The following is a 17,687-nucleotide window of genomic DNA, read 5'->3' on the forward strand; positions in this document are numbered from 1 at the left end:
TCAATAAATATGATTTACCACATAAACAGAATTAAAAACAAAAACCATATGATCATCTCAATAGATGCAAAAAAAATAAAAAAGCATTTGATAAAATCTAGCATCCCTTCATGATAAAAACCCTCAGCAAACTATGCATTGAGGGAACATACCTCAAAATAATAACGGCCATCTATGACAAGCTCACAGCAAACATCATACTAAATGGAGAAACCCTGCAAGCATTCCCTCTTAAAACAAGAACAAGACAAGGATTTCCACTCTCAGCACTACTATTCAACATAATACTGGAAGTCCTAGCTGGAGCAATCAAGCCAGAGAAAGAAATAAAAGGTATCCAGCTAGGAAAAGAGGAGTCAAACTATCTCTATTCACTGATTACATGATCTTATACCAAGAAAATCCTAAAGACTCCTCCAACAGACTTCTAGACTTGAAAAATGACTTCAGTAAATTTCTAAATACAAAATCAACATACAGAAATCAATAGCATTTCTATAAACCAATAACATTCAAGCTGAGAGTCAAATCAGGAACTCAATCCCATTTACAATAGCCATAAAAATTAAAATGCCTGGTAATATATTTAACCAAGGATGTGAAAGAACTCTACAAGGAGAACTACAAATGCTGATAAAAGAAATCACAGATGATAAAAAAAATTTAAAAATAAAAATTAAAAAAAAAAAAGGGAAAACATTCCATGCTCATGGATTTGAAAAATCAATACTGTTAAAATGACCATAAAGCCCAAAGCAATCTACAGATTCAATGCAATTCCTATCAAAGTACCAATGTCATTTCACAAAATTAGAAAAAACAATCCTAAGGTTCATATCAAATCAAAAACGAGCCCAAATAGCCAAAGCAATCCTAAGGAAAAAGAACAAAGCTGAAGGCATCACATTATCTGACTGCTGTTGTTCTGGATGCCTACTGACTCCACTAAGGATGGCACCACGTCTGAGAGGCTGAAGAAGAGACCCGGAGTCAGCAAACGAGGCATGGCATTTAGTGAGGGAACTTACATAAAAGGATGGTCCAGAGGTGGTGAGTTGGACAGGAGAACTGCTACCGTTTGTAAAAAGCATATGGTTTATATAGCATTTTCACTTAGCAACCTCCAATTGGCCAAAACAAAGGGCATTAATTCCCTGTATAGCCTGCCTGCATTCCAAGGGATGGGTTGGGGGTTCAGATGTCCTCCGTAAATATGGAATAGATCCTCAAGTTGTTCACTCTTGGATTCCTTAGCTTAGGACTCCAGACACACATTCTTGTAAGACAACAGGATCATTCTCAGGGTATGCTTAAGTTATTGCTGTCAGGTGTGTGTGCCATACACTCCACCCTAACATACTCTTGAATGGCCCTCACATTCTTATCATGCCATTTCTTCTATCATTCTCCTAGGGTCAGGTATGTGGAGGAGCATTTCAGCCAGATACTACAGAAGCAACACAAACTACAACAACAAAAAAGAATAAAAAATATAATAACAATCTCACTGGATACAAAGTTCTACTAAGTAATTGGAAGTTGATTTAACCATGTTGTTATAGGGGTGTAAGACAGAGATTCTATAGTGTTATTATAATATACACTATATAATATAATGCACAGGGTAGAGCTAAATATTGGTATTTAGGACCCGCATGGCCTAGTTACATTGTGAGAGTAATCAGGGATATATACACAATATTCAGTTTTTAACTAATGCACAGGTTCTACCCTCGGCAGCAGTTAAGATGTCCAGGGCTATGCCATTTTGCAAAGTAATGTGTCTGATTTGGGTGGTCTCTTCAGTAAGAAGAAGAATAGCATGGTTGGTATCATTAATGGCTACAGCCATATGTTTAGCCTCAACTTGTGGCTTTATGTGTATCTATTGTTGCCACTTGGGGAGAAAAAATGGCCAAAGGGTAAAACCGCCAGGATGCATGCTTCTGGCAGTACCTGACGTTTACACTCTTCCAGTGAATAGGAATGCATGTATCTAAACGGGACACAATGCATACGGACAAGGATGCCGCCAGGTGCATATACCCATCCAGTTAGAGCGTAAGTAAGGCTAGCTGTGGGTGCCACAACCCATAACAATCCCCAAGGGGAGGGGTAGGCCCCCATGTGGAGAGAGTTATACTGCCACCCAGCCACATATCTTTGGTTATTTGAAGGGATCGGTTACATTGCTGTGGGGATAGCCATCTGTGATGGTTAATATTGTCAACTTGATTGGATTGAAATATGCAAAGTATTGTTTCTGGGTGTTGCCAGAAGAGATTATTATTTGAATCAGTGGACTAGGAGAGGAAGAACCACCTTCAGGAAGACCCACCCACAATGTGGGTGGGCACCATCCCATTGGCTGCCAGCATGGCTAGAAGAAGCAAGCAGACGAAAGTGGAAGAAGGTGACTTGCATGAGTCTTCTTGCCTTTATCTTTCTCCCATGCTGGATGCTTCCCACTCTCAAGACTCCAAGTTCTTTGGCTTTTGGACTCTTGGACTTACATCAGTGGTTTGCCAGGGGCTCTTGGGCCTTCAGCCACAGATGGGAGGCTACACTCTTGGCTTCCTTACTTTTGAGGTTTTGGGATTTAGGCTGAGCCATTACTGGCTTCCTTGGCAGCCATTACATAGAGGCAAAGGTCCTATGTGGTCTACCTGCCACCGTTGCACTTGGGTCCAGCCCTGGCCTATCTGTTCAGTACTGTGTGGAAAGGGCCTGGGGTGTTTCTGTGTACAGGCAGGACATTGCTTATAGATGAGTACTATATCTTTATATCATAGTGGTAGTCCTCAATTTTCACTATGGCCCAAAAGGTATGTTGTCCCCAGTGTCCTGTCTTTTTATGTAGCCAGTAAGCCACATCTTCTTGTGGGCACTTCCTTGAGGAAGCGAATATAGGGTAGGCTTGTCTGCCTGATGATTTCCAGGTGGTGTAGATGAAATGTGGGCATCCACATGGTAGACTGTTACATGCATCCTCTGGATGCATAGAGAACGTCATTCCACATGTCAGCACCTGAAAGGGCGCAGGCTGCTATTGACCAATCCTGTGTTTTGCACTATAGTAGCCACATCGTGAGTCCCTTAAAGACAGCCCAGCTGTCAGTGCATAGGACTGCTGGATCCAGCTTATGAAGGAGGACCATCCAAGCTGCCCACAGCTCAGCGCATTGGCTACTATGTCCTTCACCTGTATCAAACCAGATACTATCAGTGGATGGCTGAGTGGCCACAACTGTCTAGGTGCAAGGACTGCATCATGATGAGCCATCTGTGTACCAGGCCTAGTTAGGAATTGGACCTTGGCTCTACTGTGTAAAGGAAGGGATTTGTGGAGGCCCAGCATTCTCCACTGAAGACTGTCTTCAGCTGTAACATAGGTGACAGGTCCAAGCATCAAATGGAGCTCTGCAACCAAGGGGCAATTAGTTCATGGTGCTCCTCTGTTGCAGGTAGGCCTACCATTTGGCCAGTCTGTGTCTGGGCATTCCTAGACTTTGGTTTCTGGAAGGTACCCTTCAGCCAACCTGCTGTGAGGTACGGGGTGCATACTAGCATTGAGACGCTCTCTGTAATGCCCTCAACTTGCAAGGCATAATATGTAGCACAGAGTTGTTGCTCTGTGACATTACATTTAACTCCAGTCCCCTTCCATAGTGACACAGGAGTTCAAAAGAAATCACTTAGGCAGATAGCAAGGACATGGGAGTCCTTGGAAAGGCTTTTCTGTTTAATAAAAAGCAGCCCCAAATCATTTTCTAACAAAGAACAGCCTGCAAAGCTGGGAGCTTGCATGGATGAATGCTGGCAGGAACTAAGGACTAGACATTTTCAAGATGGCAGCTCCATCTTCCCTTCTCTACCAGCCACGTGTGCTGTAAGGAACAGATAAGATGGCACCGATCAACTGGAAAGCCCTGGGAGGACCAGCCTTCCCAGCTTGCTATGTAAACATCATACCTGATGGAACCAATCTATAAGCCCTTTATAAATCAGACACCACCTCCTCAAACTGGACTATAAAACTTGGTGCATTGACCACCAGCTGGCCCTTTCCATTTGCAGACCTCTTCCTCTACGGAGGTAGCTGTTTCTCTCTTCTGTTCTACCTATTAAACCTCCATTCCTAAACTCCTCATGTATGTCTGTGTCCTAAATTTTCCTGGCACATGACAATGAGCCCCAGGGTTTATAACCCAGACAACGTAGCCACTTTATAATGGGCACCTTGTCTGGGATACCAAGTACAACATTCAACAAAACGGTGAGTAGAGGGGAGCGAACTCCAACTCTGTCCTTTCATTCTGAGACTCTCAGCCTCCATTTTAGACCTTTCATGGAGGACTTAGTTGTCGCATGGGACTGGGAAAAGTCCTGGGGCAACTGAAGATTTCTGGCCAGGGCTGCCACCCGGTATTACCCAAAGGCTTCTGGACTGACCTCAGCCTCTAACTGCCCTCATGGGGTATCAGCAACAGGATCTCCAACTTTCCTATCATAATTTCCTCCTTTCCTGTTTGCAACCATTATATCTCTTATCCTGTGTATGAAATATGTGAGAAGTTTTACAGTTCAGGGAAGTAATCTTGTTTGGCAAGATCAGAGAATGTCTAGTAACTGGGGATGTAGCTTCAAGGGAAGATGTCTTTGTGATTTTCTAGGAACAGAGGGTTTCCCCCACCACAGTGAATGTCTCTCTCTTAGCCTTTGGTCTGGAGAGCACATGTCATTTCCAGGTCTCTGCCCTTGGTCTGGAGAGTACGTGGCATTTCCAGGTCTCTCTCTGCCCTTGGTCTGGAGACCATGTGGCATTTCCAGGTCTCTCTCTGCCCTTGGTCTGAAGAGCACATGGCATGTAAAGGTCACTCTGCCCTTGGTCTAGAGAGCAAATGGTGTTTCAAGGTCAACAGTGCCACCTAGTGGAACAAGGATCCATGAGGCACATTGTCGGTCCTTCACCAAAATATCCTAGCCTCCCAATTATCTTCCCTTTTTGAGCCTCTCTACTAGAAACCAGGCTTTATGCCACTTTGATAATTGGGAAAATTCTGCCTTCAACAATTGGGTTAAAATATCCTCCAAAGCCAAATTTTAGTCTTGATCCTGTCCCATCAGCAGGAAAATGGCCATTCGGTCCCTACGTTCTTTTAAGGCACCTATTCTGCCTCCAGTTAGAGTGGTACTTAATTAGTAAGGGGATTTTAAGTTCAGAAGTTAATAGGAACCATTCAGTATGGGTAAACGCTTCAGCGTGGGCCATAATAGCAGGATACAAAGTTCAATCTAGCAGACCCCCTCCATTAAAGTGGCCTTGCCCAACCATTATGTAGTTTTTCTGGAGATCACTTTTCAGGGAGCCAGGCAGGTCACACAAATCTAGGAAGTCAAAAGGAAATCACAGGCAGAGAACTAGAGCCACTTGGGTGAGCATGACTAATCCCAATCTCTTAGTTCCTCTGGTACCATAGCTGGGGGTCACGCCTGCAACCATGGGCAGCATGTTCAACAAAGTGTCAGGACCCAGGAACCATAGAGGGAAAACAGAAGGGGGACGCCCCCACTGTCTTCCTCTCTATCCTGAGTCACACCAAAAGGAAGGAGACAAAGGGATACCTTTTTTTTTTCTTTCACTTTTCTTTCTAGATGGGTACTATCTTAAGCCTGCACTCCCTTGGAGTGAATTCCGAAGCACTGGGACTTCTTTCACCCTGCAATTTTAAAGTAAAAGCAGCTTATTTTCTTTTGCACAAGGGCATGGCCTTTTTACTAGATCTTTGCAAGTGTTACAAAATCAACCTAGTGCTTTTAGCAATCATATCAGGCAGGCCCAAAAAGAATAATTCTCCAAAATCAGAGAAGCAACTTCCAAGGGAACCACCTGATGATCCCCCTCATTTGGGGCCCCTTCAAGTTCCCTTGTCATTACAGGACCTTAGGCAAATAAAGGGAGACTTAGGTCAATTTTCTGACAACTCTGATAGGTATATAGAAGCTTTCCAAAATTTAACTCAGGTATTTGACCTCTCATAGAAGGATGTTATGCTGCTCCTAAGCCAAACCCTAACCACAGCTGAGAAGCAGGCAGCTCTGCAAGCATCAGAGAATATCAAAGATGAGCAATATGTCACTTATAGTAGGCCAAAAGAGAAAATAGGAAAGGGGAAGAAATAGGGAAACACCATTCCCCATAGGAATAGGAAATACCTGTTCACAACCCTAATTGAAACTACCAAACTTTTCTATGGTGTTTTTCCTTCTTTCATGGTTTAAAATGGCTTCTCTTTTATAATGTTCTTCCAACTTGGGAAAAATTAATTTTCCAACCATTAATATGCTTGGTTTAGAGTTGAGCTAGAAGGAAGGGACACCAGAAGCCTGACATGCCAACAAAAGGGTAAAAATTTCTTACCAGTTGGGATTTTGGTGTCTTTCTCCATGTGCAAACTGGTAAAAGGGATAAATAAGGAGAGTTGCTAATATTCTCTGTAAAGTTTTAATGAAAAAGGATTTGTGAGGTTGGTCTCAAGTTGTAGACAATCTGGTGTGCTTTGTGTGTCTTTCTGTATGGTTCTGTCAGAAGAAAGGGTACCTTAGGTTAAGATGCAGACCTAGGACCCCATAAGACTGCTGTTCAAGCCAGCCCAACAAAATGATCAGTAACAAACTTGGCTACAGGCCTCCATCTTGTTTCATGTCCTCGGGAACATGACCTGTAAACACATGGCAATATTTTGTTTTAGTCTCCACCATTTTACAATGGTGGCTGTCTTCTTGTTCTAAGTCAGTTCCTGGGTGAGGGCCACAAAATCAGAAGCCAGTTTTCTGAGCGGGGTCAGGGTATACACCCCAAAGTAGTCACTTCAATAGAAGGGACCAGAATCCTAAAGGCATATGTATATGTCCGCGTGTTTCCCACAGGCCCCACCCAAGCCCCTCAGAGTAACTGGCTACCTCCAATTCACAAGTCTATCCCTGCACTAGAACTTCCACGGCCTGCATTTATTTCACTGCGATTTTAGCTTGTTCAAGGTCACATCCTCTCTTGTGGACCAGTTCCAGTGTTCCTCCTTCTTGACTAAGCCATCGAGGGGCCTAAGGAATTGTACCAAATGTGGAAATAAAAGGAAACCAATACCCTAGAAGGCCTAAGAAGGTTTGCTACTGCTCTGGTGTGGTAGGACATGGGTTGGCCTGTACCTTATTCTATAATGGTAGACTGGATAAATTTAGTCTCACCCCACTAGATGACACCCAGGTATTTGATATACCTGGACCCTGGACTTTGCATTGACCACCCACTGTCCCTCTGTAGGTCGAGTGAGACAGCAAGGTGGGGGCTGCAGTTTCTAAGCTAGAAAAAGACTCAGAAGTTAGCATGTTATCATCAGTATAATGGAAAATACATATCCCTCTGGAGTGGTCCACTGACTGAGGTTGGATAGCCTTTGGCCACAACAGACAGTGGGGCTAAGAAAACACTGGGGGCAAGACAGTAAAGATGCATTGTTCTCTTTTCCCAGATGAATGCAAATTGGTCTTGACTCTCTGGGGCAATGGGGATGCTAAAGGCGGCCTTGGTAAACAACCCAGCAAGAGAAAAGAACAAACAATCCCATTAAAAGTGGGCAAAAGACATAGACATTTCTCAAAAGACATACAAGCAGTCAACAAACATGTGAAAAAATGCTCAATATCACTAATTATCAGAGAAATTCAAATTAAAACAACACATTTCATCTTACATGACTCAGAATGGCTATTAGTAAAAAGTCAAAAACAAACAAACAAACAAACAAAACCCAATATAGGCAGGAATATGGAGTAAAGGGAGCCCTTGTACACTGTTGGTGGGAATGTGAATTAGTATCACCCCTATAAAAAACACTATAGATGTTTTACAAAGAAATAAAAATGAAACTACCATTCAACCCAGGAATCCCACAACTGGGCATCTACCCAAAGGAAAAGAAATTATTATATAAAAAAGACACTTGCACTCATATGTTTATTGCAGTATTATTCACCATAGTAAAGTCATGGAATCAACCTAAGTTTTCATCAATGGTTGACTGTATTTAAAAAATGTGATATATGGGTGGCTGGCAAGATGGCTGAATAGGAACAGCTCCAGCCTGCAGCTCCCAGTGAGATCAACACAGAAGGCGGGTGGTTTCTGCATTTCCAACTGAGGTAGCTGGCTCATCAAATTGAGACTGGTTAGATGGTGGGTGAAGCCCATGGAAGGCAAGGAGAAGCAGGGTGGGGCATCACCTCACCCAGGAAGCACAAGGGGTTGGGGAACTCCCTCCCCTAGCCAAGGGAAGCCGTGAGGGACTGTGCTGTGAGGGACTATACCATGAGGAAGGGTGCATTTCGGCCCAGATACTACACTTTTCCCATGGTTTTCGCAACCTGCAGATCAGGAGATTCCCTTGGGTGCCTACACCACCAGGGCCCTGAGTTTCAAGTACAAAACTGGGCGGTTGTTTGGGAAGACACCAAGCTAGCTGCAGGAGTTTTTTTTTTTTTTTTTTTCCATACTGCAGTGGTGCCTGGAATGCCATGAGACACAACCGTTTACTTCCCTGGAAAGGGGGCTGAAGTCAGGGAGCCAGGTGGTCTAGCTCAGCAGATCCCACCGCCATGGAGCCTGGCAGGCTAAGATCCACTAGCTTGAAATTCTTGCTGCCAGCACAGCAGTTTGAAGTCCACCTGGGACACTCGATCCTGGTGGGAGGAGCGGCATCCACCATTACGAAGGCTTGAGTAGGCAGTTTTCCCCTCACAGTGTAAACAAAGCTGCCCGGAAGTTCAAAATGGGCAGAGCCCACTGCAGCTCAGCAAAGCTGCTGTAGCCAGACTGCCTCCCTAGATTTCTCCTCTCTGGGTAGGGCATCTCTGAAAGAAAGGCAGCAGCCACAGTCAGGGGCTTATAGATAAAACTCCCATCTCCTTGGGACAGAGCACCTGGGGGAAAGGGTGGCTTTGGGCACAGCTTCAGCAGACTTAAACATTCCTGCCTGCTAACTCTGAAGAGAGCAGTGGAGCTTCCAGCACAGTGCTTGAGCTCTAAGGGACAGACTGCCTCCTCAAGTGTGTCCCTGACCCCCGTGCCTCCTGACAGGGAGATACCTCCCAGCAGGGGTTAATAGCCACCTCATACAAGAGAGCTCCAGCTGGCATGTGATGGATGCCCCTCTGGGACGAAGTATCCAGAGGAAGGAACAGGCAATAATCTTTGCTGTTCTGCAGTCTCTGCTGGTAATACTCAGGCAAACTCCAGCAGGCCTGCAGTAGAAGGACCTATTAGAAAGAAAACTAACAGAAAAGAATAGCATCAACATCAACAAAAAAGACGTCCACACAAAAACCCCATCTGAAGGTCACTAGCATCCAAGATCAAAGGTAGATAAATCCACAAAGATGAGGAAAAACCAGGGCAAAAAGGCTGAACATTCCAAAAACCAGAACGCCTCTTCTCCCCCAAAGGATCACAACTCCTCACCAGCAAGGGAACAAAGTGGATGGAGAATGAGTGTGACGAATTGACAGAAATAGGCTTCAGAAGGTGGGTAATAACAAACTCCACTGCGCTAAAGGAGCATGTTCTAACCCAATGCAAGGAAGCTAAGAACCTTGAAAAAAAGGTTAGAGGAACTGCTAACTAGAATAACCAGTTTTGAGAAGAACATAAATGACCTGATAGAGATGAAAAACACAGCACAAGAACTTCATAAAGCATACTGAAGGAGATAGACACAAAAAAGACCCTTCAAAAATCAATGAATTCAGGAGCTATTTTTTTTTAAAGATTAACAAAATAGATACACCGCTAGCCAGACTAATAAAGAAAAGAGAAAAGAATCAAATAGATATAATAAAAAATGATAAAGGAGATATCTTCACTGATCCCACAGAAATACAAACTACCATCAGAGAATACTATAAACACCTCTACTCAAATAAACTAGAAAATCTAGAAGAAATGGATAAATTCCTCAATACACCCTCCCAAGACTAAACCAGGAAGAAGTCAAATCCCTGAATAGATCAATAACAAGTTCTGAAATTGAGGCAATACTTAATAGCCTACCAACCAAAAAAAGTCCAGGACCAGACGGATTCACAGTCGAATTCTACCAGAGGTACAAAGAGGAGCTGGTACCATTCCTTCTGAAATTATTCCAAACAATAGAAAAAGAGGGACTCCCCCCTAACTCATTTTATGAGGCAGGCCAGCATCAACCTGATTCCAAAACCTGGCAGAGTCACAACAAAAAAAGAAAATTTCAGTCCAATATCCTTTGATGAACATCAGTGTAAAAATCCTCAGTAAAATACTGGCAAACCGAATCCAGCAGCACATCAAAAAGCTTATCCACCATGATTAAGTCAGCTTTATTCCTGGGATGAAAGGCTGGTTCCACATATGCAAATCAATAAACGTAATGCATCACATAAACAGAACCAATGAAAAAACCCACATGATTATCTCAATAGATGCAGAAAAGGCCTTCCATAAAATTCAACATCACTTCATGCTAAAAACTCTCAGTGAACTAGGTATTGATGTAACACATCTCAAAATAAAAAGACCTATTTGTGACAAACCCACAGCCAGTACCATACTAAATGGGCAAAAGCTGGAAGCATTCCCTTTGAAACCCAGCACAAGACAAGGATGCCCTCTCTCACCACTCCTATTCAACATAGTGTTGGAAGTTCTGGCGAGGGCAATCAGACAAGAGAGAAAGAAAGGACAATCGAATAGGAAGAGAGAAAGTCAAATTGTCTCTGTTTGCAGATGACATGATTGTATATTTAGAAAACCCCATCATCTCAGCCCAAAATCTCCTTAAGCTGATAAGCAACTTCAGCAAAGTCTTGGGATACAAAACCAATGTGCAAAAATCACAAGCATTCCTATACACCAATAATAGACAAACAGAGAGCTAAATCATGAGTGAACTCCCATTCACAATTGCTACAAAGAGAATAAAATACCTAGGAATACAACTTACAAGGAATGTGAAGGACCTCTTCAAGGAGAACTACAAACCACTGCTCAAGGAAATAAGAGAGGACACAAACAAAGGGAAAACATTCAATAATCATGGATAGGAAGAATCAGTATCAAGAAAATGGCCATATTGCCCAAGGTAATTTATAGATTCAATGCTATCCCCATCAAGCTACCAATGACTTTCTTCACAGAATTAGAAAAAAAACTACTTTAAATTTTACATGGATTCAAAAAAGAGCCCGCATTGCCAAGACAATCCTAAGCAAAAAGAACAAACTTGGAGGCATCATGCTACCTGACTTCAAACTATAATACAAGGCTACAGTAACCAAAACAGCATGGTACCGGTACCAAAACAGATATATAGACAAATGGAACAGGGGCCTCAGAAATAATGCCACACATCTACAACCATTTGATCTTTGACAAACCTGACAAAAACAAGCAGTGGAGAAAGGATCCCCTGTTTAATAAATGGTGTTGGGAAAATTGGCTAGCCATATGTGGAAAACTGAAACTGGACCCCTTCCTTATACAAAAATTAACTCAAGATGGATTAACGATTTAAACATAAGACCTAAAACCATAAAAACCCTAGAAGAAAACCTACGCAATACCATTCAGGACATAGGCATGGGCAAAGACTTCATGACTAAAACACCAAAAGCAATGGCAACAGAAGCCAAAATTGACAAGTGGGATCTAACTGAACTAAAGAGCTTCTCCATAGCAAAAGCAACTATCATCAGAATAAACAGGTAACCTACAGAATGGGAGAAAATTTTTGCAATCTATCCATCTGACAAAGGGCTAATATCCAGAATCTACAAAGAACTTAAACAAATTTACAAGAAAAAAAACAAACAACCCCATCAAAAAGTGGGCGAAGGATATGAACAGACACTTCTCAAAAGAAGACATTTATGCAGCCAACAAACTTATGAAAAAAAGCTCATCATCACTGGGTCATTAGAGAAATGCAAATCAAACCCACAATGAGATACCATCTCACACCAGTTAGAATGGTGATCATTAAAAACTCGGGAAACAACAGATGCTGGAAAGGATATGGAGAAACAGAAATGTTTTAACACTGTTGGTGAGAGCATAAGTTAGTTCAACCATTGTGGAAGACAGTGTGGTGATTCCTCAAGGATCTAGAACTAGAAGTAACATGTGATCCAGCAATCCCATTACTGGGTATATACCCAAAGGATTATAAATCATTCTACTATAAAGACATATGCACATGTATGTTTACTGTAACACTATTCACAATAGCAAAGACTTGGAACCAACCCAAATGCCTATCAGTGATAGACTGGATAAAGAAACTGTGGCATATATACTCCATGGAATACTATGCAGCCATAAAAAAGGATGAGTTCATATCCTTTGCAGGGACATGGATGAAGCTGGAAACCATCATTCTCAGCAAGCTAACACAGGAACAAAAAACCAAACAGCACATGTTCTCACTCATAAGTGAGAGCTGAACAGTCAGAACACATGGACACAGGGAGGGGAACAGCACACACTGGGGCCTGTCGGGGGGTGAGGGGTGAGAGGAGAGATAGCATTAGGAGAAATAACTAATGTAGATGACGGGTTGATGGGTGCAGAAAACCAACATGGCACGTGTATACCTATGTAACAAAGCTGCATGTTCTGCACATGTATCCAAGAACTTAAAGTATAATCAAAGAAAATGTGGTATATAAACACCATGAAATACTGTTCATCTATAAAAAGGAATGACATCATGTCCTTTGCAGCAACATGGATGAAGTTTGAGAACATTATCCTATGTGTAATAACTGAGGTAATCAAACACCATATGTTCTCTAAGTGTGAGCTAACTATTGGGTACACATGGACATAAAGATGGAAATAATAGACACTGGGGACTCCAAAGTTGGTAGAGGAGTAAGGGTTAGAAATTTACCTATTGGATACAATGTTTATTATTTGGATAATGGGTACACCACAAGCCCAATCCTCACTGTTACTCAGTGTATCCATGTAACAAACTTGCCCATGTACTTCTGAATGTAAAATTAAAAAATTTTTTTAAATGGCATATATTAATGCAAATTTAAATATGGCAAGAAAAATAACAATAATTAACATTTATGTACCTAATACCATATCATCAAATATATGAAACAAAAACTGACAGGTGGGGTACGGTGGTGGATGCCTGTAATCCCAGCTACTTGGGAGGCTGATGTGGCAGGATTCACAAACCCAGGGGTTCAAGTCCAGTCTGAGCAACATAGTGAGACCCTGTCTCTTAAAATAAGCCAAATAGAATTGAAGTGAGAAATACTCTTCAATAGTAGTTGAAGACTTCAATACCCATTCTTAATAACTGCTAGAAAACTAGACAGAAGGAAATGGAAGACTTAATAAATCAACTACTTGTACAAATACAAAATATTCTTCTCCATAACATACACATTATTCTCATGTCTATATAAGACATTTTCTAGGATAAACTAAGTTTCAATAGATTTAAAAAGATAGATATCAAAGTATCTTCTCCCATCACAATGGGATGAAATTACAAATCAATAACATAAGTAAAACTTAAAAACCCCCAAATTTCTGGAAATTATGTAAATAACACTCTCAGACAACTAACAGATTAAAAAAGAAACCACAAGGGAAATTAGAAAATGCTTAGAGACAAATAAAAATGAAAACTCAACATATCAAAACTTATCTGACACAGTGAAAGTAATGGTAAAGAGATATTTATACTTATAAAGGATTACAATAAAAAGCAAGATCTGAAACCAACTACCTAGAATTACAATTTAAGGAACTAGAAAAAGGAAAAACAAACTACACCCAAAGCTAGAAAAGGAAATAATAATATTGGAGCAGAGATCAACAAAATAGACAGTAGAAAAACAGTGGAAAAAAATTAGTAAACCAAAAATTATTTGAAAAGTATCAACAAAATTGACAAACCTGTATCTAATTACCTAAAAAACAAACAAGCAAACAAACAAAAAACTAGAAAAATCTCAAATTACTAAAATCAGAACTGAAAGTAGGGACATTATTACTGATTCTATAGAAATAAAAAGGATAAGATAGTACTATGAACAATTTTATGCCAACAAATTGGCTAACTAGGTGAAACGGACAAATTACTAAAAACACAAAGCCTATTAAAAATAAATCAAAGTAGTAGACAATCTAAATAGACTGAGAAATAATGAGATTGAGTCAGTAATCAAACATGTCCTGACAAAGAAAAGCCCTACCCCTGACAGCTTCACTGGTAAATTCTACCAAACACTTAAAGAGAAAATAATACTAATTCCTAACTCATTCTATAAGGCCAGTATTACCATACTACAAAAGTTGAACAAAAACAATACAAAAAAAAATAATAAAACCATAGACCAATATCCCTCATCAACATTAATGCACAAATCCTCAACAAAATACTAGCAAACTGAACTCAGTAGCATATTAATAGGATTATACATCATGACCAAGTAAGATTTATTCTTGGAAGGCAAGAATGGTTCAACATATGAAAATTAATTTATGTGATATAACATGAATAAAGGTAGAAAAACCCACATAACCATCTCAATTGAGGTAGAAAAAGCATTTGACAAAAATTCAACATCCTTTCATGATAAAAACACTCAACAAACTAGGGTAGAAGAAAACTAACTCGACAATAAAATCTATATACGAAACACCCACCATTCATCATACTCAATGGTGAAATACTCAAAACTTTTCCTCTAAGATCAGCAACAGGACAAATATGCCCACTTTTACCACATCTATTCAACATAGTACTGAAGTTGGATTGGAGGATTTAATATTGTTAGGATGTCAATATTACCCAAAGTGACCAACAGACTCAATGCAATTATATCAAAATTCCAATATCTGTTTTTGCAGAAATAGAAAACCATCCTAAAATTTACATGGGTCCGAAGGGACCCCAGATATCCAAAATAGTCTTGAAAAAGAAGAACAGTGTTGGAGGACTCATACTTTCTGATTTCAAAACTTAATATAAAAGTACTGTAAACAAAACAATGTGGTGCGGCACAAAGACAGACATATAGACCACTGGAATAAAACAGAAAGTCCACAAATAAACGCTCCCATATATGGTCACATGATTTTTGATAAGGTTATCAAGAAAAGCTTACCAATGTACCCTCCTATGAACTGCTTAAGATTGCCTGTTTCTGGATACCTTAGCCCAAACTATTCTTTCACTCACAGAGAAAGAGACTAACATTTTTCTGTGTGTTTAGTTGTCATCTGTATTTCTTATTTTGTGACTTGCCTGATTGTGAATTTGCTAGCTTTTTTTTTTTTTTCTGTTTCCCGAGATGGAGTCGTGCTCTGTCGCCCAGGCTGGAGTGCAGTGGCTCGATCTCGGCTCACTGCAACCTCCGCCTCCTGGGTTCAAGTGATTCTCCTGCCTCAGTCTCCCAAGTAGCTGGGATTACAGCCTGTCACCACGCCCGGCTAATTTTTTTGTGTGTGTGTGTGTGTGTGTGTATATATATATATATATATATATATTTTTTTTTTTTTTTTTTTTTTTTTTTTTTTCTTTTTAGTAGAGATGGGGTTTCACCATGGCCAGGCTGGTCTCGAATTCCTGACCTCAGGTGATCCGCCCACCTTGGCCACCCAAAGTGCTGGGATTACAGGTGTAAGCCACTGCACCTGGCCTGACTTTTGCTAGCTTTTTACTGGGGTGTTTTACTTTTTACTGATTATTGGTTTTGTATATTAGGTGCATTAACCCTTTGTATGGCATATGTTGAGTCTGTTGGACCAATACAACTTATTGAAGCTTTCCCCCACTGATTTGAAATGCTACCTCTACTGTATACTAAATTAATATATAGGCGTATGAATCCATTTCTAGGCTATATACCACAGTGATTGAGTATGTAGTCTGAAACTAGGCTGCCTTGATTCAATTCCAATCTCTCAGGTAGAGACTACTTGGTTTTAAACACCCAAATATCAACAGTTACCTAAATTCCAGCATTGTTAATCAGACAAATGTATAAATAATGTAAAATGTAGTACTACCTAAATATTTGAAAAGTGAGTAATATAAAATATATACTAGAACTGTAGTTCTTAAGTCATATGCCAGGCACTTCATATATATTATTAATTCATTTGATACTTAAAGCACACTAGGGATTTATGCATTATCATCACCACAGGTGATAAAATGAAAGCAAACAGTTAGGTAAATTATACAAAATTATGCAGCAAATAACTGAGAGAGCTTGGAGTTGAATCAACAGGACTTAAATATAAGAAAATTACTGAGGGTGCTGGACCTGAGGAAATGGACCTGAAAGAACCCACCTCTTTGTTTACTTCACACTTGTACCTAGAAGCCTTGTCTCTCTCCAGTTTATTTTCTACAATGCAGCCTTACATGATCATACTCTAAACAAGGCATCAGCAAACTGTGACCTGCCATCCAAGTCTAACCCAAACTAAGAATGGTTTTTGGAAAAAAAAAAAAAAAAAATCACAGAAACGGTTTTATGTGACATCAAATTTCAGTGTCCATATATGAACTTTTATTGGAACACAGCCAAACTTATTTGTGTATGTATTGACTATGCCTGCTTTTGCTCTATAATGGCAGAGTTAAGTAAATGCAACAGAGCCCGTATGGCTTGTAAAAAGTCTAAAATATTTACAAAACTTAGCCAAGCATGGTGGCACATGCCTGTAGTCTTAGCTCCTTCGGAGGCTAAGACAGGAGGATTGCTTGAGCCCAGGAGTTCAAGGTTATAGTGAGCTATGATCACACCACTGCATTCCAACCTAGGTGAAAAACCAAGACCCTGACTCAATCAATCAATCAATCAATCAATAAAGCATGCAAGAAACAAGCCTAAACTATTTGCTACCTGGCCCTTTATAGGAAAAGTTTCCTAGCCAAAATACTGATAATATCACTCTTCTGTTTAAAATGATTTAGTAACTTCTTATTGCTTTTGAGATAAATTCTAACTCCTTTATATGGAATAGTAAGTCCCTTTAGTGTCTCTGCTTTCCAGCCATATCAACTTTCTTATGTTGTATGTCTTGTAACTTTTTACCACTGATAATATGCTAATGCAAAAGGACTATTTTCAGGTTAACTGATACACTTTTGTGTGATCCCATTGTGATTCACATGTTATTATTTTTAGTCTTTTACCAAGAGATAACTCAAGGGTAGAAAATCATGTATAAGTAGGAATAATCTTGATTATTTTACAAGCTTTTAATTTCAAAAGAGGTAACATTTTTCAGTGTATAGGCTACAGACCTCTGGCTAGATGAAATTTAGATAGTAAGAATCAATCTATTAAAAAAATAAATTCTTTTAGGCAATTTCTACATGGAACTTTAAATGTATATAGTAGATTCATGAGCTTAAATAGAACTTTCAGGCTTTAATGCTCTTAATATTTTGAGCTTCTTTAAAGCAGACCATGGGCTATAAATAAAGTTATGCATGAAGAGTAACAATGCAGCATTCTGAATTAATGAATGTTTGCTTTTGCAAATAAAAAGGACAGTAAAACGACTTCTATACTTCCCTTATTTTACATTTTCATCTTTTTGGTGTAAAAAT

General features: G+C 40.1%; 1 protein-coding gene and 1 long non-coding RNA gene across 21 annotated transcripts in view; one reads left to right on the forward strand and one right to left on the reverse strand.

Moving 5' to 3' along the window:
• The window catches only part of LOC105465132 (uncharacterized), a 66,553-nt gene extending 65,057 nt beyond the window's left edge, over window positions 1–1,496 (forward strand). The window contains exon 3 of the long non-coding RNA XR_977313.3: window positions 1,414–1,496. This is a non-coding gene — a long non-coding RNA (uncharacterized lncRNA). The remainder of the gene's footprint in view (window positions 1–1,413) is intronic.
• WDPC (WD repeat containing planar cell polarity effector) overlaps window positions 1–17,687 on the reverse strand; it is a 675,061-nt gene that overhangs the window by 184,123 nt on the left and 473,251 nt on the right. Inside the window, exon 14 of one of the 20 annotated variants that reach the window (XM_071076817.1) lies at window positions 5,901–6,722. The exons of the other annotated variants lie outside the window; for them this stretch is intronic. Coding sequence (XP_070932918.1) covers window positions 6,702–6,722 — 21 coding nt within the window. The 3' untranslated portion in view covers window positions 5,901–6,701. Of the gene's footprint in view, window positions 1–5,900; window positions 6,723–17,687 lie in introns of those variants that run through there. 20 annotated transcript variants of the gene reach the window in all.

Source organism: Macaca nemestrina, chromosome 13, assembly GCF_043159975.1.
Source record: "Macaca nemestrina isolate mMacNem1 chromosome 13, mMacNem.hap1, whole genome shotgun sequence".
Lineage (NCBI taxonomy): Eukaryota > Metazoa > Chordata > Mammalia > Primates > Cercopithecidae > Macaca > Macaca nemestrina.